The following is a 24,103-nucleotide window of genomic DNA, read 5'->3' as shown; positions in this document are numbered from 1 at the left end:
CTTAACTCCACCGGCGATGCATTTTCATCCATCCAAGTGCTCCGACAATAACAGGAAGAGTGCTGGTACCCTCTCTGACAGGGGCATTACAGTGGTACCTTGGTTTACAGTTTTTTTTTTTTTGTGTTACAGTAATCCCTCGTCATATCACGGTTTATTCACAATTGCGGATTCAATGCACTGGACGTTTTTTGAAGGTCACTGTAGTGCTGTTAAGCACCAGAACATCTCTGATGCAGCCGTTTTTTACATTTCATTTCTACAGCTCCAGCAATGGAGTGAAAAACATCACCTAAATGATTTCTGGGTACCCATAATCCTTTTTGCTCACTGCCTTTCCAAGACCAGAAGGAGTATGAGGAGTGGTGCGAATGGTTAAGCTATGTCATCCATCAATTCACGTTATGTTTGCAATGGCTGCTCTTCCTGCTGTTCGAGCTGCCAAACAAGCGTGTTTGTGTCGTGTGCGTGGCGTCCTCAAGTGGACAAATATAATACCTGCACTTCTTTCTGATCGATTTTTACAAATTGCCCATATACAGTATGAAGATTAAACATTGAATTAAAAATATCAGAATTATTCACTATATTGCAGATTACTGCGTTTTTTTTCTGGAACATAAACAAATATAGAATTCATATATGACTTATTCCATTTTAAGTTGATGGTCTGATTTACAACACATTGGAGGTTTTTCACAGTTATTGAGTTGTTTTTTCGATTTAGTATTTTCTTACTACTATTAAAAAAAAATCAAGGACCTTTTTATTTTTTTTATTTATGGTACACTATTAGTGCACCAGCATAATACAATTTACTCAACACAGTTCACCCATGATCTCACTGTATTGTTATACACCTGCTTAAGACAGCATGGTGCACTGGTGTTTAGCAGATTTGCCTTACAATTGTACGTACTTTGTAATACTCTATGTATGAACCCGCCAGGGCCGCTATTGGAGTAAAGAGGAGAGGAAGCAGAAGCTGCTGAGGGCCGAAGAATACAGACGAAGACGAGAGTTCATGATGCAGAGCCCCCTGGAGTACCTGAAGAATGAAAGGTAGGAAGAAGCACATCAAAAGCATGACCCCCCCCCCCCCGCCCCCGTTAATCCAGAGTAGGTACAGCGAAAACAATTTACTTCATTTGTAATTGCATTTAAAAAAAATTTTTTTTTAAATCAGTAGGCTTAAACCACCCATCAGGGTTATCAGTGTTGGTTCCATCAGAAAAAAAAAGAAAGAACAAAGAGAAATGGGATTTTTTAAAAAAATTGAAAACGCAGTGGAAAAAGAAATTTAAGTAAAACAAATTGCGAATTGGTGAATCTGCTGTTCCCAAATGAAGTATTCATTCTTCTGGCTTTCCTGGGCAGGGACGCCAGATCATCATCAGCGGGTGGCGTCGTCGAGCTTCCTGCCCCGAACCGCAATGACAACTCGTTTCTCCTGAGCCAGAAGAAAACGAGCAGGAAGAGGACCGATCGCATCCTCCACAACTGGAATACCATCCAGGAGCTGCTGGCCCATTGCTCGCGCTCACCTGACGGCAAGAAAGTCTTCAACCCGCTCGTCTCTCTTACCACAGTATGAAGAGGGGAGAGAGCGCTCACGAAGTTCGGACAGCTGCAGGTACGGTGGCCTGGAAGTAAGCAAAACGTGGTGAAAAGAAGGGAGTTTTGAATAGTGTTAACATATCTAGAATTGCCAGTTTTATGAGATATTTTTACCCCTCAGACTTGAACAAAGTTTCAACTTGTATTTTTTTCATTTCACTATACCAGGTGAACCTTGTGGTCTCATTTATTCTCATCTTCTCGCGAGAATCCTATTGTGCTATCATTCATTAATCTACACAAAGGATGAAGCTTATGCTGTTTCAAAAAACATTATTGCACATTAAAAGGACATCTGTAAGCAGATGAAATCAAACCCAAATTGTTTGAGAGGAACACACACTCCATGCATGCTGTAAACGCACATCAACACCAAAACCGTATTCCAACTGTGAGGCATGGTGTAGGGAGCTTCATGGTATGGGTGCGTTTTGTTACATCAGGGCCTAAACAGCTTGTTCTCATCAATAGACACGTGAATTTACTGGTTGCATCACCAAGATACTTTGCAGAACAACTTGAAACCATCTGCCCAACAGTTGAAGCTAAAGAAGAGGAGTCTTGTAACAGGACAATGATCCTGAACATAGAAGTAAACCCACAACAGAATGGCTCCAGAAGAAGGAAATAGCCTGTATGTGTTCTGGAGGGGCCCAGTCAAAGTCTTAACCTCAACCCTATTGAGATGCTCAGCCACGACCTCACAAAAGCAAGGGCACAGAAGACATCCCAGGAATATTGCTCAACTACAAACATCTTGACGAGAATTACATGACATTTTATGATCGATTTATCGAGAAATTTAACAATCCCAAACTTTTTCCTCCCGCTGTCTGGGGATTAGTGTGCTCATTTATACACAATATCTTGTTAATTCTGGACATACTGGTGCATTTTTTGTCATCTGCATTGTCGCTAATCCACACCAACCTCATCCAGGCATGCGTTTATAGATCAGGCTTTCTGGGTTAGGACTTCTCAAAAGTGTTCACACCAGGTCCGAAGCGTATCACTCTCCAAGAATGTCTCGACACCATGAACAATTCAGACAAAGGCTTTCATTCATCCTCTGATCGATTTGATTTATTGGTTAAAATTCATTGTTGCATCCCTTTTTTACATTAGGTGTTGTTCCATTTTCATCTTGTTTTTGTGTTGTGCTTCTCTTTATTGAGTATTCCAGTCAAGGAGATGACCCCTCACTTCCCGTAATCTCCTGCTCTCTCTCTCTTGCTTTGCGTGGGTGCATTCTTCCGTGCATGAGCGAGAGTGAGAGTGTAATCGATACAGGCTTCCCTTTCTCCTTTGTCCTTGACTTCCTGGAATGCAGACAAACAGGAAGTGCGGAGTGTTTGGGCTGGCGCGCACTGCTTGGCACATCGCGTCCAAGTAACACATGGCGCACAGTGGCCATTAAATAGGGGGGTGGGGGGGTGGGGCTTGTGTGCTAGCGCAAATTACCAGTTTAGGGAAGGAGGGTAGTGAAGAGAAAGAAATGAAATGATTTTTGATGAGGAAGTCATTTTCCATGATGAGACAAGGACTATTGTTCATACAATCACATTCATAATAACCTTTACCTTATACTATCTCATGTTCCCATACATGGGGAAATGATCTCACCGTCGGTCAGAAATACAATAAGAGCGCGACATTACACCTAGACTATAAAGCTAAATTCTCAAATTATATGCTCAAACAAAATCTGTTTCCTCTTAAAGCTGCACTGAAGTGGAATGCATGATTTTTAGTATTTTTTTTTTTAAATTTAAAAAGAAAAAAGAAAAAGCCAGCCAGAATGGACCCATCCATTTTTTCACCACAAAAAATGATTTTGACACATATGGCTAGTTGGGACTTCTCTCTCCTCTCAAGGGATTTGTTTTAGAGAAGAAGCAGGAAGTGACGTTATAAGCAGGAGCGCACTGAGGCGGTCTAGTGTGTGTATACCAATTTTAACTGCGGGAAGGTAGCTCTTCCTTCGTGTTAGCCAAAATGATGGCTTGTTGTATTGCTGGCTATAGTTTGAACACTCGGGAGGATGGATTTTACTCTTCATATGTTTCCAAAAGACCTGGTTCATCGTGAAAAATGGATTGCACAGGTGCAAAGGACAACAGCTTTGTGGGTTCCAAATGACAGGTAGGTGTGTATAGCGCTACTAAAACAAATAATAGTTGGGGGGGTGGGGGGGGGCATAATCCTTCTCTCAGAACGTAACAAAAGATCCACGTCCGGCTCATCCCGGCGCCAAGCCGGGCCGCTTCACAGCGTTGTCATCACTTGCGGGTGAGTGTGCCATCACCAGCGGCGTTGTTTATCACCGTTCATCCGTCTGCGTTGTTTATTGCCGCCGACGGATGAACAACGCCGCTGAAGCCGTGATTGGCTCGTTGTGTCAAGGCCGCGGCGTTGTCGTCGCTCGCAGCTGAGTAGGCTACATACTGTCGGGGAGTCTGTTGTTAGCTTGAAGTGATCCGTATATAAGCTAAATATGGCTCGAAACGATAGGATAATATTGCCCCAGTCACTTCACTCGGTTGTGAGATGTTCTCTTCTTCGAAAAGAGCTTCCGTGTCAGAAGGAGCGCCAGAGAAATCCAAAAATCTCTGTTGTTCCTCTCCCATAGCAGGTGCCACTATGAGTTTTCAATGGCGAATGTCCCAGTGTGAGATCTGCTGATGACGTTGCAGGAAATATGGCTATCACTTGGATGTCAGTTGAGACAACTTTGCGCATGGATGACGCGCTCTACCCTCATATTTCTGTTGTTTGTATAGATATTCATCAAACCACTGATATAGCAGTGCTGTAATGGAATATTATGCAATGGGACTTTTGTGCAATTATTTTTAGCAATAACTATGCTTTTGATGTTTTATCTATTGTTTTTACCAAAGATATTCTTTGATTTTTATTCCATTTTATTGCACCTTGTTGGAGAGTACTCATCATTTTGTTGTATGCACAGCAAATAATGATGTTAAAGGCTTTTGATTTTGATTTGATTGATTTGAAATGAATAATGTGATATGTATTTTTCATTTCAATATCTATTTTAGAATGTTTATAGGCACGTCACTTTGGCTTTAAGGTATTCTTACCTTTACTAACCGTAACTTGAGCACAGCTTCCATCTCATTATTTAAAAAAGACGTCAAAAATAGCCAATTGCTTTATGATGTGCATTTGGTCGGTGTTCCTGTGTTTGAGACCCATGTACTACTGTATCTTCCATCGTGCACATTTATTTTAAAGAGATGCTGTGTTAGCTGTCCTCGGGTACTAGAGCACCCCATGGAGCCATTCCCCGTCATGGGCCATTTTACCATCCCACAGGTTGCAGTCAGTGCCCTGACAGGTTTAGACAAAACAGGCTAGCCTAAAATTAACACCGAACCAAAACCTCATCACAAAACCCAACCTAACTGTCTCTTATGTATGATCCCTTGGGTCTGGTATTCAAAAAGAAAAATCAACCCCAGAATGATACAGATTTTGTAATCCCTTTTTCCCAAACCCAGAACAAATTGATCTTGTAGTTTTTTGTTATGGTACTCCAAAGAACTTTCAATATAGTATCAATCTGATCCAGATATCACAAGATCAGGATTACGGATTTCAGGTTTGAGGTCTTCGCATAGGCCGTCATCCAGGGTAAATACCACTTGTACGATTACCCTTCAGATGTTTAATTTTTGTGTTATTTGCAAAACTGAAACACAGAAGCTCAGCATTTGATCCAAATTCTTGATCAGACTCGATTATTAAATCATATCCCAATTTTTCTAGAATCAGGATCGATACCCCCTTTCGAAATGTAGTCCAATCCAGACCAATCTGCTCCAGATTAAATGCTTGGTCCCGGAAACGGGGACATTTAGCCTCTCAGTACCCAAATATGGCAAGGGTTAATAATTTGGCAGGATTTAAGGTTTAATCATTTAAGGGTTACTCATTTGCTGGGAAAGCAGTAATAAGTCCCCCCCCCCCCAAAAAAACAAAAAACAAAAAACGCAGTAAAAGTTACAAATTACAAAATGGTCAATGGTCAAAAGATAAAAGTCACTGTAAACCAGTGTCTCTACCATGTGGCTGGTGTCCGGAATTGTTATCATTTATATATTATACTTATTTTACTCACAAATACCTTTTTCTTCCGATTAGTTGAGTATTTTTCCGAAAACAAAATTAAAACGGTTCACCTCATTGTCGAGGGTTCCAACCTATTTGGTTAATTTGTAGGAGGTAGAATGACATCATAAATCAGAAGCTACTATGACCTCCACTCGGCTGTAAAAAAAAAAAAAAAAAAAAAAAAAGTGGGGGGAGAGAGAGCGAGGGCGCAGACAGGATGGAGAAAGATGAAAGTGAAGGAGGGCTGGAGGAGGAGGAGGGGAGCGGCGGGATGTACCTGGGGAAATACATCGAGAGAGAGAGAGAGAGAGAGAGAGAGAGGGAGGCTGATGTCATCTGGATGAGGTAGCCAATGAGAACGCGAGGAGGAGGAGGGAGGAGGAAGGAGGCGACGCAGCGCTCAGACAGGCGTGTTTTATGTGCTGCTGCAGCATCGAACGCTGACCAAGGCAAAGAATTCACAGGAGGATTCACAGAAAAGGCCTGCAAAGGTGAGAGCCGCACCTTTTGAATATTGCATATATCTACAGTACATATTGTGTTTTATTGTGTGTGTGGATCCTGCAATCACGACTCCCATCAATGATAGAACAGCAGGTACAAGCATGAGGGATGCACTCTCACTTCCTCGTTGTCCTGCTCCACTTTTAATCCCATGCTGTAGTGGGAGGATATTTTAAGATGGAGGCTCAAAGGACCCCATCTTCAAGTTGGGGCAAAGAAATGCCAGTTATTTTTCAATTGTTATGATTCTTATTTTTTAATACACATTATTGGATGATAAATCCCCCTGTTACCTAATTGGCTATAAAACACATAATTTATCCACACACTATAGTTGAATGTTAAATTGAGGACAAATACTTTATCCGTGTCAATACACATGCAAGTGACACAAAATATAGTGGGAATTAATCCATTTTAACAAATTGCAGTATTGTATTTGGATTTGTTTATTTTTCATCTGGTTCTCGTAATATAACTTGACTTTTCTGGGGATTATCATGTGTACAACAAATTTGGGGAAAACAAGCGTTGGCCTCACAGTTCTGAGGTCCCGGGTTCAATCCCGGACCCGCCTGTGTGGAGTTTGCATGTTCTCCCCGTGCCCGCGTGGGTTTCCTCCGGGCACTGCGGTTTCCTCCCACATCCCAAAAACATCCAACATTAATTGGACACTCAAGGTTGCCCCGAGGTGTGATTGTGAGTGCAAATGGTTGTTTGTCTCTATGTGCCCTGCGATTGGCTACCAACCAGTTCAGGGTGTACCCGCCTCCTGCCCGTTGACAGCTGGGATAGGCTCCAGCACTACCCGCGACCCTTGTGAGGATAAGTGGCTAAGTAAATGGATGGATGGAGGAAAACAATGTAGGAACACAGATAAACACAAAATTGAGCAAAAGCGCCATTTGCTGATAAATGTTGAAAGAATGATTACTTTTCCTTTATTTAACCTTTGTCTATCCAGGTAAGGTAACTGAGAACAGATTTGAATTTGTAATACAAAATCAATTCTAAAAAATGTAAAATATTTAACTTTTTTCTGCAATCCATCCGCCTGAAATCTTCAAAGTACTTCTTTTCAAACATGTATTTGGGAAGAATTTCGATTTCAATTTTATGTACAATGCTTTTAGTATTTTAATTGAGTCATATTTATAGCACAATTCTTTTCTACTTGTAACGTTCAAACAGTGCATGTTGCAGTAGATCCCAACTAATGTTTTTGGAATGAAACTTCTGCTTGGTTTTTGATCTGCGCTTGGGCCTACTATGCTCCTGTATTCTAATGTTGGTCATCATAGTGGTACTTGGAGTGTTAAGTATTTTTGTTTTTTTAGATGGTACTTGGTGTACTAAGTTTGAAACCTGATATTATAAGCATTTTTGCTCAGATGGCTTCACCTCTGCCATTCAGCATTTCGGAGGCCTTCTGGTGTGATCAAAAAGGGGCGGAGTTAGGCACCGTGCAGGCTATTGATTGTTGGACAAGAGATGTTCTCCATTTTTATTTGCTTTGTTTACAATGTCAACATCCTTGTCTTTTTTTTTTTTTTTTTTTTTTTGACGCGACCAGTTGACTGTGTTTGTCCGTTGGTGTCTTGACTCCAAAATTCCTGCCACGCCTCCCCGGTAACGTTGTTTGAGGTCCACACTTCTTTTGAGGAAGGCCCACGATGAACTCTTGTGACCGGTCAGGAGGAGTTATTTAATGGCTTGGAGATGGATCGCGGGGACGGGGGCGGCGGCGGCAGGGGGTGGGTTCTGTGGCGGGGCCTTGGCGCTGCGGGTGAAATCTGTGGATTACTTGATGTGCTTGGCGTGGCTCACTTCCGCCAAATGATTGATGGCAGGATGAGGCTGGCAGGCTTCCCGCTAGTGTGCTTCACAGCCTGCTGCATGTGATCAAATGGGATTGCATCGGTCTTTTGTCTTGGTGAAGATGCGTTAACTGTGATCCCAGAACACTTTTGTATCATTTCAAAGTCATCTTACAGCATTACCCTAAAAAAGATAAAGGCCTTATACATGATTTGATTTACAAGTAAATAAGTACCGTATTTTCCGCACCATAAGCCACACCGCATTATAAGGCGCACCTTCAATGAATGGCCCATTTAAAACTTTTTTCATATATAAGCCGCACCGAAATATAAGGCGCATAGAATAGACGCTACAGTAGAGGCTGGGGTTACGTTATGCATCCATTAGATGGAGCTGCACTAAAGGCTCAATATTGATCCATATATATGGCGCGCCGGATTATAAGGCTCACTGTCGACTTTTGATAAAATTCAAGGCTTTTAGGTGCGCCTTATACTGCGGAAAATACGGTAATAAAATCACAGGACGCTCATGCGGCAGAGACTCTCTGTAACGTCGACAAACAAGTCAGGCTTGATTTAGCTCCTAAGAATTTGGGACGTGTTCTGTAAGGAAGTGGAAAGATCTCATGTAAAGCTTGGGAAGAGCTTTGGGTGGAGTCTTAAAACAGAACTTGTCAGGATTTCAGGACAGAGCTTCCAAAAAAGTTTGGGAAGAGTTTGTGATGAGTTTATGAAGGCTCTTGGGAAGCGCCTGTAAAAAGCTCAGGAAACCTGAGAAGAGTTTTGTGGAAAGCTTGGAAAGACGTCGTGAAGAGTTTTATGCAGAGCTTCAAAGAGAAGTTTGTGAAAATGTCGTGTACAGCTCTTTCATGTGCTTGTACACTCAAAAACGTATTATAGATTCAGCACACCACATAGAAGAGTATAGTCGAGACGTTTGTCAAATTTGGACGAATTACAAAAAAGGGCAAGATGAACTAGAGATAAACAAGATAAAGGAAACACATTTGGTTAAAATTTGTTATTAGCCAACTTGGTAAATGATTATGGCAACCTGCCAGAGCAGGCTTTAATGTCACCTGAAGTTGATTAAACATTTCCAACTACCATTAGCTAACCACAACATAAATCCAAGCAAGTCCGCAACAGAAGCCGATTAAATTCCATCCATTTTCTGAGCTGCTTATCCTCACAAGTGTCACAGAAATGCTGGAACCTATCCCAGCTACCATGTTGCAGGAGATACAGTAAACCCTGAACTGGTTTCCAGCCTATCGCAGGGCACATGGAAAGAGACAACAGTCGCACTCACAATCACATCTTAGGGCAAGTTATCCATCCATCCATCCATCCATCCATTTTCTTAGCCACTTATCCTCACAAAGGTTGCAGGAGTGCTTGAGCTTATATCAGGTGTTAATGGGCAGGAGGCAGGGTACACCGTGAACTGGTTGCCAGCCAATCGCAGGGCACATGGAGACAGAGAACAGCCGCACTCACAATCACACCTAGGGGCAATTTAGAGTGTCCAATTTATGGTGCATGTTTTTGGGATGTGGGTGGAAACCGGAGTGCCCGGAGAAAACCCACGCAGGCACGGGAGAACATGCAAACCCCACACAGGCGAGGCCGGGATTGAACCCGGGTCCTCAGAACTGTGAGGCCAACACTCTAACCAGTTGCTCCACCGTGTTGCCAGGCAATTCTAATCAATATTACATAGCCCTACTGTGGTGTTGAGTATTGCAGTGTAGTACCTGAACGAGTTCCAGTGTTGTCACAGTTACCTTGAAAAAGTAACTTAGTTACTCATTAGGTGAGCTTGAAAGTAATTTAGTTACTTCACAGATTACTTGATTTCCAAAATACATAAAAAAGTAACATTTTAGTTACTTTCGGCATTTGCCAGCGACCACAGTACAGAAAAAGCACAAGTTCAACCATACCCATGACTTGCTAATGTCCCCCACCTGAGTTACAGAACGATGTCATCAACATGAAGCAATGACGTAAATATGAGTGGAGTTGAAGCCGAATGAAATGAGCAACTTTGTGCAAACTTGGCATGCCGACACAATACAGGAACGTAAACCGAAAACTGGCGATAGTGGTCCATGAAAGCAACTTTGTGTGTGTGTGTGTGTCAAGTTAAAACTGCCCCCCCCCAAAAAAAAAAAAAAAAAAAAAAAGAAAAAAAGAAAAGAGGTCTCAAACCACCTCTGGCTATATCTCAGCAATTGAATATGACAAATCTTTGTAAATTGTTGTTTTTTTTGTTGTTGCATGTTTTCAGGACTCATTCAATGTTTTTACACATATCTAAACACACACACACACACACACACACACACACACACACACTCACACTCACACAAATGACTTTACAGACATTTTAAAGACACCATACAAAGGTGAAGTCTCTGCATGCACCGAGTTTGCAGTGGTGAAGGAGTGTGTGTGTGAGGGTGTGAATGGAGGGGTTGGCAGGGGGGGGGGGGCGACAGATGGAGGCCTGGCTGGAGGAAACGAAATGATGTCGTCGTCAATCTTCATCCAGGCCCTCCCTTTTGCTCTCTGATTCATCATCTGCGTTTCTACCGTGCAGAAAGGCGTCTTTGTGTGCGCCCGCCAGGAATGTCGACTTCTTCGCGGTCTCGCTTCCGACACGATCCGGCCGCTGCAACCCCCCCCCCCCCCATTAACCGGGACCAGCAGCTATTACGGCCGCTCAGTGCTGTCCGGCACTCAGATGGGGCTAATAGAACGCTTTTAACGCACACACATCCACACCCGGGCACACACGGATGGCGTAATAACAAGAGTGCTTTTGTGATGAGCGCGCCAGAGCTGTGACAGGCGTCCTTTCATTAATGCGTGCATGAAAAAAGACGCTCGTTATGCTCTGAAATGTTTTTCCCTTCTTTGTGGTTATTGTGAAACGTTTCCCGTGAAGTTTGTTGGGTTCGTGTGACATTTGAGACCAAATGTGGCCCGGCCCGTTTCTTTCTTATTCTCAACTGAGATGTTCCATAGAAGAGGTCAGATTGGTCAGGATCATTCCAAACCCTAATTTGGAAGCTTGGCTAGAAATTTGTGAATTAAAACCTGAACTAAAGCCAGACTAAAAACTTTAAAAGCCTTCAACCTCAAATGCCAAACCCTGGCTTGAAACCCTACTCCTTGTTTGATTCCATCTTGAAACCCTAACTTGAAATGCTAACCCTAGTTTGAAATCCTAAACAATCTTAATGTTTGAAACCAAAATTCTTACTTTTAACCCTAATTTGAAACGATCACTTAAACTTGAATTCTTAATGTGTGGAACACTAATTTGAAACCCTAATACCCTGAAACGGATTAAACACTTTAGCTTGAGACCCAAACTCGTGTGTGAAACCCTTAATCTGAATATAAAATCCTAAATGAAACCCCTCACTGTGACTTTGAGACCCTAATTTGGACACCATAACTATCTTTAAATCTTAATTTAATTCAGGATTTAACTATGACTTGAAACCCAAATTTCAAGTGGAATTCTTAACACCAGGCTTTAAATTTAAAAGCCTGATCTTTATCTGATCTTTATCTATTCATAAATTCTGACACTAACTTGAAACTTAACACCCCAATTTCAAATCCTAAAAGAGGCCACATTTCAAATCCCAACCAATAAAATATTTGAGAATCTGTGCAACCAGCAGGAAATACAAACTATTCCATCATCGGACCGAAAGGAGGCTGTATGTGCGTTCGACACAGGGTGTGGCCATGCGGCGGGACAGAGCATGGGGGGGTGAAAAAGGAGGGGCCGCGTGGGGGATGGGCAAGTACTCACTGCTGCTGGAATCGGCGGTTGCCATAGCGACATTGGGAACGACGGGAAGGCATCCCGGCTCCTGGCAGTCGCATGAGCTCACTTAGGTTTTTTTTTCCCCATCGATACAATGAGATTATCATCTGGGTGTTTTCTTTCTTCTTCTTCTTACATGATGCTGAGCAGGATGCGAGAGGATGCGAGAGGATGTGGGAGGAAGCGGAAGGATGCGAGAAGATGCGAGATGATGTGGGAGGTTGTGAGAGAATAAAAAGGCTAAGAGTTAAGGATTAAATTTCGATTCAGACTTTGACAGAAGTGGATTAAAATTAAATTTCCAAGAACCTTTTCAAAATCTCAGACAAACTCAGAATATGTAGCACAAAGTGACGCTTCCGAGCCATACTTGGAGAAATTATCATGTTTGAGACGATGGCAGAATGGCACGTGACCAGAGAAGTGTTGGGTTTATAAGGAGGAAGTGAGGATGTTTTTTCTTTCTAAATGTAACCATAATTGCAATCGAAATATCAGTTATTGGCCTCCCGGACTAGTAATTGGTGTATCTCTACTAACCTTTGCTTTAAACTATAATTTCAAACCGTGACACTAATTTGCATGTTGTTATTGTTCCTGTTAACAGGAAGCCACTCTGGCCAAAATCAACGGGGATCCAAGTAGTGGTGGTGGGGTCACGCTGTTGTTTGAATGCACGTTGATGCGTTGCCACAACGACGGCACTTCATGACGTTTGCGCAAATTCAAAATGAAAACATCAGGGTGCCCCGAGTGGGGCGTCTACCTTGACGGATGGCTCGCACGGGCCGCCTACGGTGCTCCAGCTGCTGTTAATGTTCACGCCACCCCCCCCCCCCCCCGCCACCCCCGCCATGGCCCTGTGGGGCCGAGGCTGATATAGCCTCGTTGGTGCTGTTCTTGTTTATGCACCCACATAGTGTCACTAATGACTGACTTCTGCACTGCTTCAGTTGTCGTGCTGAGTAACGTGGACGGGGGGGCTTCCCACGTTAACTGGCCTCCAAAATGAGTATAAAAGCTAAACGATGACGGTTCAATGAGAGCAATTTTAGTATACAATATAACATAGAGAAATAAGCACTGCATTAAATCTGAAGGTGTTATGTTCTCTGCGGAACACAAAATGGGTCATACTAGTTGACCCACGCCCTCTCCTTGTTTAACCTATGGATTATTTCTTTTGTTTCCTGTCAGATCAACTCCATTTTTTTTCTTGTTGTATGACGACAGGAAACATAAATTACAGAAGCTAATGTAATAAAGCAGTAGTTCGAGGACCTTTGTACAACGTCTAGAATTAACAGACTAGGCAAAAATATCAATACTTGGGTCTGATTTGGCAGCAGCAAAACAACCACATGCTGCTTCACCATGTTTCCTTTAGACTCTGTGCTTGGCTATCTGATCTGAATCTGCAGATCTCAGAACGCGGTTTGGTATTCTTCTTCTTTTCCTTTCGGCTTTTCCCGTTAGGGGTCGCTACAGCGTGTCATCTTTTGCCATCTTAGCCTATCTCCTGCATCTTCCTCTCTAACCCCAACTGCCCTCATGTCTTCCCTCACCACATCCATAAACCTTCTCTTTGGTCTTCCTCTCGCTCTTTTGCCTGGGAGCGCCATCCTCAGCACCCTTCTACCCCAATACTCACTCTCTCGCCTCTGAACATGTCCAAACCATCGAAGTCTGCTCTCTCGAATCTTGTCTCCAAAACATCCAGCTTTGGCTGTCCCTCTTAATGAGCTCATTTCTAATCCTATCCAACCTGCTCACTCCGAGCGAGAACCTCAACATCTTCATTTCTGCCACCTCCAGTTCAGCTTCCTGTTGTTTCTTCAGTGCCACCGTCTCTAATCCGTACATCATGGCCGGCCTCACCACTGTTTTGTAAACTTTGCCCTTCATCCTAGCAGACACTCTTCTGTCACATAACACACCAGACACCTTTCGCCAACTGTTCCATCTCGCTTGGACCCATTTCTTCACTTCCTTACCACACTCACCATTGCTCTGTATTGTTGACCCCAAGTATTTGAAGTCGTCCACCCTCGCTATCTCTTCTCCCTGTAGCCTCACTCTTCCCCCTCCACTTTTCTCATTCACGCACATATATTCTGTTTTACTTTGGCTAATCTTCATTCCTCTCCTTTCCAGTGCATGTCTCCATCTTTCTAATTGTTCCTCTGTATGCTCCCTGCTTTCACTGCACATCACAATATCATCTGCGAACATCATGGTCCAAGGGGATTCCAGTCTAACCTCATCTGTCAGCCTATCCATTACCACTGCAAACAGGAAGGGGCTCAGAGCTGATCCCTGATGCAGTCCCACCTCCACCTTAAATTCCTCTGTCACACCTAAGGCACTCCTCACCATTGTTCTGCTGCCATCATACATGTCCTGTACTATTTTAACATACTTCTCTGCCACACCAGACTTACGCATGCAGTACCACAGTTCCTCTCTTGGTACTCTGTCATAGGCTTTCTCTAGATCCACAAAGACACAATGTAGCTCCTTCTGACCTTCTCTGTACTTTTCCACGAGCATCCTCAAGGCAAATAATGCATCTGTTGTACTCTTTCTAGGCATGAAACCATACTGTTGCTCGCAGATACTTACTTCTGTCCTGAGTCTAGCCTCCACTACTCTTTCCCATAACTTCATTGTGTGGCTCATCAACTTTATTCCTCTATAGTTCCCACAGCTCTGAACATCCCCTTTGTTCTTAAAAATGGGAACTAGAAGACTTTTTCCTCCATTCTTCAGGCATCTTTTCGCCCGCTAGTATTCTGTTGAATAAGTTGGTCAAAAACTCCACAGCCATCTCTCCAAATTGCTTCCATACCTCTACCGGTATGTCATCAGGACCAACTGCCTTTCCATTTTTCATCCTTTGTAGTGCCTTTCTGACTTCCCCTTAGTAATCATTTCCACTTCCTGGTCCTTCACTCTTGCCTCTTCAACTCTTCCTTCTCTCTCATTTTCTTCATTCATCAACTTCTCAAAGTATTCTTTCCATCTATTCAGCACAGTAGTGGCACCAGTCAACATATTTCCATCGGTATCCTTAATCATCCTTTCCTGCTGCACACCCTTCCCATTTCCACAACCTCTGTCTGGCCAACATGTAGAGATCCTTTTCTCCTTCTTTCGTGTCCAACCTGGTGTACATGTCTTCATATGCCTCTTGTTTAGCCTTTGCCACCTCTACCTTTGCCCTACGTCGCATCTCGATGTACTCCTTTCGCCTCTCCTCAGTCCTCTCAGTATCCCACTTCTTCTTCGCTAATCTCTTTCCTTGCATGACTCCCTGTATTTTGGGGTTCCACCACCAAGTCTCCTTCTCCCCTTTCCTACCAATGACACACCAAGTACTCTCCTGCCTGTCTCTCTGATCACCTTGGCTGTCGTCGTCCAGTCTTCCGGGAGCTTCGGTTGTCCATCGAGAGCCTGTCTCACCTCTTTCCGGAAGGCCGCACAACATTCTTCCTTTCTCAGCTTCCACCACATGGTTCTCTGCTCTACCTTTGTCTTCTTAATCTTCCTACCCACCACCAGAATCATCCTACATACTACCATCCTATGCTGTCGAGCTACACTCTCCCCTACCACTACTTTACAGTCAGTAACCTCCTTCAGATTACATCGTCTGCACAAAATATAATCTACCTGCGTGGTTCTACCTCCGCTCTTGTAGGTCACTATATGTTCCTCCCTCTTCTGGAAATAAGTGTTCACTACAGCCATCTCCATCCTTTTTGCAAAGTCCACCACCATCTGTCCCTCAAAGTTCCTTACCTGGATGCCGTACTTACCCATCACTTCATTGCCGCTATTTCCTTTACCAATATGTCCATTACAATCTGCACCAATTACAACTCTCTCGCTGTCTGGGATGCTCAGAATTACTTCATCTAGTTCCTTCCACAATTTCTCTTTCAACTCTAGGTCACATCCTACCTGTGGGGCATAACCGCTAACCACATTATACATAACACCCTCAAATTAAATTTTAGTCTCATCACTCAATCTGATACTCTTTTCACCTCCAGATATTCTTAGACAACTCTTCCTTTAAAATAACCCCTACTCCATTTCTCTTCCCATCTACTCCGTGGTAGAATAATTTAAACCCTGCTCCCAAACTTCTAGCCTTACTACCTTTCCACCTGCTCTCTTGGATGCACAGAATATCAACCTTTCTCCTAATCATCATGTCAACCAACTCCTGAGCTTTTCCTGTCATAGTACCAACATTCAAAGTCCCTACACTCAGTTGTAGGCTCTGTGCATTCCTCTTTTTCTTCTGACGCTGGATCCGGTTTCCTCCTCTTCTTTGTCTTCGACCCACAGTAGCTGAATTCCACCGACGCCCTGCAGGTTAGCAGTGCTGGGGGCGGGCGTTGTTAACCCGGGCCACGACCGATCCGGTATGGGATTCTTTAGATGAACGCTCATATTTGTTTGGCACAGTTTTTACGCCGGATGCCCTTCCTGACGCAACCCTCTGCATTTATCCGGGCTTGGGACCGGCCTACAGATTGCACTGGTTTGTGCAATTGTAATATTAATATTGGTTATTTTAAATGTATTGAGGACCTGAACCACTTAGTGATTTCTAAACTAGTAGTAGAACTTTAGAGACAATGTTGTAGGCGATGTAGAGCCTTCAGAACTGGACCAACGTGTTCTGATCTCTTTGTTCTGGTCAGAACCCGAGCTGGAGTGTTCCGATTGACTTCTTCCATTCCCTTTCAACATGATTCATATTGACTTTGTTATTGTTCGGAAGTTCACAAATCTCTTTTTCTTGCTTATGGAATCATCATGATCCTTTTTGTGTTGTCTGACAACAAAAAAAAAAACAAACTCGCAATACTTTGACATGTTCTTAATTACATGTTCATTTGGCAGAAATGAACTAGGTTCAATTCATGTTTGTCCAAAATATGAACTCATCCCAAAAAAAGTGTTTTTAAAAGAAAATTCTCAACATCTTGCCATGCATTTTTCAAATTAAAAACATTTCTTTACTCGGCATGTGTTTGAAGTCTGTCTCCTTTTGCTAATTAGCATGATAATGGACACGCGCACAGCAGCCACACGCAGACGTGCAGCCCTTCGGACAGACATGTTAATCTCAGAGGGGCTTTATTAAAATGACACTCTCGTTTCATATTCATGAAGTCTGATGTGGGCGACATCAGCAGTTTATCAATCACACACAGACGTGGCCACAATGATCATGTTACTATTGTCGGTGTCTATTTAGTTTTCCACTGCTTACGTATTAATACATGTCTTACAGTATATAAAGTTAGTACTATGTAAAGTTTTAGGCCTCCACTAGCTTTATTTTTTGGTCTTTTTCTAAAATGGGACAAACGCATTGAGCATGATTGCACAAAAAAGTGTCAGTCTGGAAATGAACAAATAGCGGAATCTCAATTTCACAGACTTTGGCTTTATTTATTATTGCCTTTGTGTGTTTAGGCAGTTATTTCCCCCCACTACCCGCTCCCTGCTCCCTCCCCGTATCTCCCGCCACACTTCCAGATTCTTCCTTGCAGATCGGAATCTATCAATGACTTAATTTCTCGCTCCGTCGGGCACTATTCCTCCACCTGCACCCCCATTTTGCCCTTGGACCATGATGCCTCCCTCCTGTCCCCATTTTACACGTGCACACACGTGTACACACACACAAACTCAAACCCCCCACCCAGGTCCCCTCCCCATTAGACTGTCCCACCTGCACCCACCCTTCCTTCTCCCCTCAGGCCGACCAGCAAAACGCCCCTCCGCTTCCGTGGGATGTCCCAGGACGCCGGCGGCGGTCAACGGGCGGGGCCGTGTGTATTCAACATTAGCCGAGATGGCCGGCACTTCGGGGGCGTCCGACATTTGGAGAGGAAAGGTTCTGCTTTGTTAGCTCGAGTAGAAGCGGCGACGAATGAAAAAATTGGCTTCACCTCGCCTTCCTTTCACTTTTTTCCGCTATGTTGACAAAGGAGAAGAGGAGTGGGGAAAAAAGTCATGCATCATACCAAATTATTGATAAATAACTACATGAATTATACAAATACAATGAATAACAAAAGGCTGCATGCTTTGCAGCAAGCCCCTGTCCCAAGATTCTGTTAAATCATGCGTAAGCATCTTTTCATTTCTTTCGATTTTGAGTAATGTATGCACACATTGTTTATGAACTTACAATATAAATTCTATACCTTTCTGCCACGGTGGAAGAGTGGATCAGCTGGTAAAGCGTTGGCCTCACAGTTCTGAGGTCCCGCGTTCAATCCCTCGACCCTCCTGTGTGGAGTTTGCATGTTCTCCCCATACCTGCGTGGGTTTCCTCCGGGCACTGTGGTTTTCTCAATTTACCTTGGGCCTGCTGGAGGCAATGTCTGGCTGAGGTTGGGCCGCAGCCTTAGCGGACATGTAAGTATGTGAAATTTAAATTAGACATTAAAAACAATCCTATCTTCTCAAACATCTTTTTTTGAACACAAAATGAGATGAAGAATGATGCTGTTTACAATTTGTGTCCAAAACTACAAAAAAACAAAAAAACGTCCATGGGCACAATGCTGTAACATTCTCTCATGGAAAATTGTTTCTCCACTTACATCTAGTCCAGTCAATGTCCCACCTCCGATAGCCATCCAACCCACTGTGATTGGTCGCCTCGTCAGCTTCGCATTCAACACTGTAAAAGTGCCATTCATATAAAACTCGAGGCCCTCGAGGGGGTCACAAAATATTGTCTCACGGGCCCTTTGCAGCCCGCAGGCCGCCAGTTTGAGACCCCTGATGTAGAATGTTCCAACTAGAATATTTGCCACTACCCAACAGTTTAAAATGCAGAGTTGACTTCCCCTCCGGGCAATCAAGATTGCAGGAAACTTCCATTCAATGAAAAAAAAAAAAAAACAAACATTTGTTGGAGGGATCGCCTCTGTTTTATTGAATTCACATGAATGTGTCCACAGCGTGCTTTCAAGTGCCTCGATGCTATTTTTAGCAACGCTGAGAGAGGATTTTCTGAAAAGGAATTTGCAGGTTGAGTGCCAGGATCATCTCTCACTTCAAGTCAATGATGCACAAGGGAAGAAAATGTCCATTTAAAGGAAAATATCAGACATACCCTCAGTGAAGTTGCGGAAAATGTTTGTTGTGTTTTTAGGGGTCCCCCAACACGACCCTGAAAAACTCACTCAGTTGCAAAAAAAAATGTAAGGAGGCACGCTTGTTTGACATTAAATGCAAGGAAGCAGAACGTACAGCTAATTAAAGTAATAATTTGTAATTGGCAGTCATCAGGCAGAGTTTTGCCATTTTTTTTAAATTACCCAAACGGACGACAGATAATTCTAAATATGAACAATACAGGAAATTCCAAGTAAAATGTCAAAAGCATCAACGTTGCTAATGAATAACAGCTATAATTGAAAAAACTATTGTATCGCCACACACGAGCGACAATAATTCACATCCTTATTAAAGCAATCATTCAACATTGCATAGTGCAACTGCGTGGCTTCAGAATTTTTATGGCCACTAGATAAATACAGTATTTGTTTTCTGACAGTTGTCTTTAAAGGGTAGTGAGAAATATGATTCTTTTATCACGTTTGAGCTGTAAAATTTGTGCCAATGTGCAAGTTATTTGCTAAATATTACTGACATTTAACACAATTTGGGTAGTTTCATATTTTTTGACAAAAAAATCATTGGATTGATTTTAATGTCCCCCCTTCCCATCTAACCATCTTTCCTTTGTTCTATGGGTCAACTCCCCCCATGCCCTTTCTTCTTCCTTTCCCTCCTCCTCACAGTATCAGTGGACCGGCAAAGCGCTACCGTGACTCTCGCTGTGACGTTGCTACATCACCATTAGGGATCGAGGCAGTGTGTGTGCGCGCGTGTGTGTGTGCCTTCATGATTGCATGTGCGTCAATGGGACATTGAGACATGTGTGTGTCGATGGCCCTCCCCTTCCTCGTCCTCCTCCCTTTGACCTTCCTCTCGCCGTCCGCGCCTCGATTGGCTCAGGGAGCGCTCGTCATCCCGCAAGGCTGTAAGTATCGCACTATTGTGTCTCTACCGCATCAATATCGAATGCCGAGCGTTTCAAAAATGTTGACAAAAATATCAATAATGCGATGTACTGTATCGTTATCTGTCACAATGCTATACCAGCTTGGTGGAACCACAATGGCAATGTACATCAAGGCATTTGTGTTGTATATTAGTATCAATGGGGCAATTAGGGCTACCCTAAAGAAATACAGATGATCTAATATTAGCAATTATCAACTCAGTATCACTTCAGCGTGCTCCAAAACTTTGATATCACCATGTATCTGTTATGACATGGCATCAATTTGGTGTGTGGCAAAATATAGATATTGTTGTTTCAATATGTCCTGTGATACAGTGTTCCTCAAAAATGTTGTGATCGCATCGTGTGCAGCGTGATATTATCGCTTAATGAACAGCAGCAGTTACAATTGGGACAAAATATCAATATTGTTGCACACTGTATCATTTTTTTTTTATTGTTTGACGGTTTTGCTAAACGTTTTCCCTCTTGCCTCCTTCTCTGGCTTGCGTTTGGACAAACAGACAAAGCCAACAACAGTAAGTGACTCTCCCGTTGCCACGGTGATGTGTAAAGTTTGATTTTTATTTTGTTACAGTGTATTTTCCTGGTGGGTCAACACTCGCGGCGAGGCTCACAAATGCCGAGGTGTGAAACCATGTGCCATATTTGTCAGTTTCACAGCCCCCTGTGCTCACGATGCCCTCAGAGGTGAAGACGTCATACACGGCTTTTTCTCGCGATGACATCGATCTGCCGTGCGAGGCCTCGGGCAACCCGCCGCCCACGTATGTCTCTCGTTCACCATAACATTACATAGGAAATATTCAGCTGACTATCTACAGTGAAGAAAATAAGTATTCGAACACCCTGCTATATTGCAAGTTCTCTGACTTAGAAATCATGGAGGGGTCTGAAATTTTCATCATAGGTGCATGTCCACTGTGAGAGATCATCAAAAAAGAAATATCCAGAAATCATAATGTATGAGCTTTAGAGGCCCTGTAGCTCAGTGGTTAGAGCACTGGTTTGATAAACCAGGGGTTGTGGGTTCGTATCCCACTGGGGCCTCCACTCCCTGAGAAGGGTTGCGTCAGGAAGGGCATCCGGCGTAAAAATTGTGCCAAACATATGTGCGTTCATCTGAGATGACACGCTGTGGCGACCCCGAAAGGGACAAGCCGAAAGAAACTTACTTACTTACCTATAATGTATGAGCTTTATTTGTGTGATACAGCTGCAAATAAGTATTTGAATACCTGAGAAAACCAATGTCATTATTTGGTAAAGTAACCTTTGTTTGCAATTACAGAGGTCAAACGTATCCTGTAGTTGTTCACCAGGTTTGCATACACTGCAGGAGGGATTTTGGCCCACTCTTCCACATGGATCTTATCTAGATCAGACAGGTTTCTGGGCTGTCGCTGAGAAACACGGAGTTTCAGCTCCCTCCAAAGATTTTCTATTGGGTTTCGATCTGGAGACACTGGCTAGGCCACGCCAGAACTTTGATATGCTTCTTGCGGAGCCACTCCTTGGTTTTCCTGGCTGTGTGCTTCGGGTCATTGTCATGTTGAAAGACCCAGCCACGACCCATCTTCAATGCTCTGACATAGGGAAAGACGTTGTTCCCCAAAATCTCACAATACATAGCCGCGGTCATCCTCTCCTTAATACAGTGCAGTCGTACTGTCCCATGTGCAGAAAAACACCCCCAAACCATGATGCTACAACCTAAATGCTTCACTGTAGGGATGGTGTTCTTGGGATGGAACTCATCATTCGTCTTCCTCCAAACACGGCGAGTTGAATTATGACCAAAACGTTCCATTATGGTCTCATCTGACCACAAACCTTTCTCCCACGATTCCTCTGTATCATCCAAATGCTCAATGGCATGTGCTGATTTAAGTCGGGGAACCTTCCGTGCCATGCATGATTTCAAACCATGACGTCTCAGTGTATTACCAACAGTCACCTTGGAAACGGTGGTCCCAGCTCTTTTCAGGTCATTGACCAAGTCCTGTCGTGTCATCCTGGATTGATTCCTCACCTTTCTAAGGATCATTGAGACCCCATGAGGTGATATCTTGAGTGGGGCTCCACTCCGATTGAGATTGACCATAATGTTTAGCGTCTTCCATTTTCTAATGATTGCTCCAACAGTGGAACTTTTTTCACCAAGCTTCTTGGCAATTTCTCCGTACCCCTTAAAAGCCATGTGGAGTTGTACAATTTTGTCTGTGGTGTCTTTGGACAGCTCTTTGGTCTTGGCCATGTTACAAGTTTGAGTCTTACTGATTGTATGGGGCGGACTGGTGTCTTTATGCAACTAACGACCTCACACAGGTGTATCTGATTCAGGATAATACATGGAGTGGAGGTGGACTTTTAAAGGCGGACTAACAGGTCTTTGAGGGTGAGAGTTCTAGCTGATAGACAGGTGTTCAAATACTTATTTGCAGCTGTATCACACAAATAAATCATAAAAAAAAAATCATACATTGTGATTTCTGGATGTTTCTTTTTAGATTATCACTCTCACAGTGGAAATGCACCTACGATGAAAATTTCAGACCCCTCCATGATTTCTAAGTGGGAGAACTAGCAGGGTGTTCAAATACTTATCTTCTTCACTGTATTTATCCTTTTGTCTGCACCGTTTGTCATCATTACGATCAAAGATGTACTGAATGAGCTGTGTTCACGTTGTTTATTTTCCTTCTGTTTTTCTCATATGTACTTATGAATGCATTTTTCCTGTTCATTAAATTCGTGATCATGTTGTTCATTTAATTTGTGGTAAGTGTCCTGCTATGACAGGCGCAATATCATGGGTATGGGTCAAATTTGGCATCATGAAGAGGGCCATCCTATCATATACAATCAATAGTTCGTATGGTAATGAAGAAACCAGCGAATAGAACTTGTTGACAGTGGCATCCACATATAGCCTGCCACGCTAACTTCAGGCTTTTTGATCCTCCGGGCCTTTCTGTCACCGTGGCAACAAATGTTCCCCGAATGATGAGCTCATATCACCTCATCCCCCCCTCCCTAGGTTCCGCTGGGTGAAGGACGGCCGGACGTTCGAGTCAGAACGGACGGAAAGTGGAACCCTGGAGGTCAATGAGGACGAAGAATTGGAATTTTACCAGGGAACGTTCCGATGCTACGCCTCCAACATGCTTGGGACCGCCATGACACAGACGGTGCACATCAATGTGGAGGGTGAGATTCTACCAAACCTCATAGCGAGCCTATCTACCTAGCCGAGGCAGCTGTAGTAAAGAGCTACCCAGCAACCCAACAAGATCCCTACTTTCTTGCCCACTTATATGACCCACCTCTTATAATACCTACCTATCTGACCTACCATTCAACCCATCCAGCTAAATACCTACACTGTAGTGTGAAACCACCTACCTACCTACCTATGTAACTACTTTTCCTACCTACCTAACTTTCAATAAGTTCTTTATAATTATTAATATAATTATCATACTCTACAAAGCACCCTAGAAGTCACATGGTTGATGAGAGACCATATGCACAATAATACAAACACATACACAGTGAGGTTGACCGGGGCCGCCTTTTCTGCTCTCTCATCCCTTGTTGCCGCGGTAACCATTTCCAGGAACCAGAGCAGTGATGTCAGCGTGTGTGTGCATGCGTGCGTGTGTCTTGTAGCCCAGCCAGTCGTGCAGAAGCAAAAGAAGTTCCGGCGGCAAGCATACGTGGGGGAAAGCATGGTCCTGTCCTGTACACCTCCATCGAGCTCCAGCCCGCCAGTCATCCACTGGATGGACAAGAGTGAGTTTCGGATTGCTTATAAATCAATACATCAGAAACAGAAGAATACAGCAAAAAAAAAATTCCTTTTTTTTTTTAAAGTTTTTGCCTTTAATAAGAGGTTATTATAAATTATTTTGTGTTGTAAAAAAATGAATACTCTAGATAAATACGGTGAGAGTTGTGGTCAGAGTTAGGGTTAAGGATTAATCTTGGGGAAAGGTTTAGAGTTTAGCTGTGTTGTGCTGTGTACTTTGGAGCTGGACC

At 43.2% G+C, this 24,103-nt stretch overlaps 1 protein-coding gene and 1 non-coding gene across 7 annotated transcripts in view; both read left to right on the top strand.

Annotated features, from left to right (window-relative positions):
* The first annotated feature begins 1,205 nt into the window (after window positions 1–1,205).
* LOC133504627 (neural cell adhesion molecule L1.1-like) overlaps window positions 1,206–24,103 on the top strand; it is a 53,222-nt gene continuing 30,324 nt past the window's right edge. Inside the window, exons 1-7 of one of the 6 annotated variants that reach the window (XM_061827093.1) lie at window positions 1,207–1,633; window positions 6,186–6,245; window positions 19,776–20,017; window positions 20,566–20,580; window positions 20,718–20,829; window positions 23,103–23,272; window positions 23,735–23,857. In XM_061827093.1, the coding sequence (XP_061683077.1) occupies window positions 19,912–20,017; window positions 20,566–20,580; window positions 20,718–20,829; window positions 23,103–23,272; window positions 23,735–23,857 (526 nt within the window). In that variant the 5' untranslated portion in view covers window positions 1,207–1,633; window positions 6,186–6,245; window positions 19,776–19,911. Of the gene's footprint in view, window positions 1,650–6,185; window positions 6,246–19,775; window positions 20,018–20,565; window positions 20,581–20,639; window positions 20,830–23,102; window positions 23,273–23,734; window positions 23,858–24,103 lie in introns of all 6 variants that reach the window. The other 5 variants (XM_061827110.1, XM_061827084.1, XM_061827102.1 and 2 more) reach the window with 5 other exon arrangements.
* Window positions 21,040–21,112, top strand: trnai-gau (transfer RNA isoleucine (anticodon GAU)). Its single transcript has one exon. It is a non-coding gene; the product is annotated as a tRNA-Ile (tRNA).

This window comes from Syngnathoides biaculeatus, chromosome 2 (assembly GCF_019802595.1).
Source record: "Syngnathoides biaculeatus isolate LvHL_M chromosome 2, ASM1980259v1, whole genome shotgun sequence".
NCBI lineage: Eukaryota > Metazoa > Chordata > Actinopteri > Syngnathiformes > Syngnathidae > Syngnathoides > Syngnathoides biaculeatus.
The sequence above is the reverse complement of the archived record's forward strand: the minus strand, read 5'-3'. Positions and strand labels throughout refer to the sequence as shown.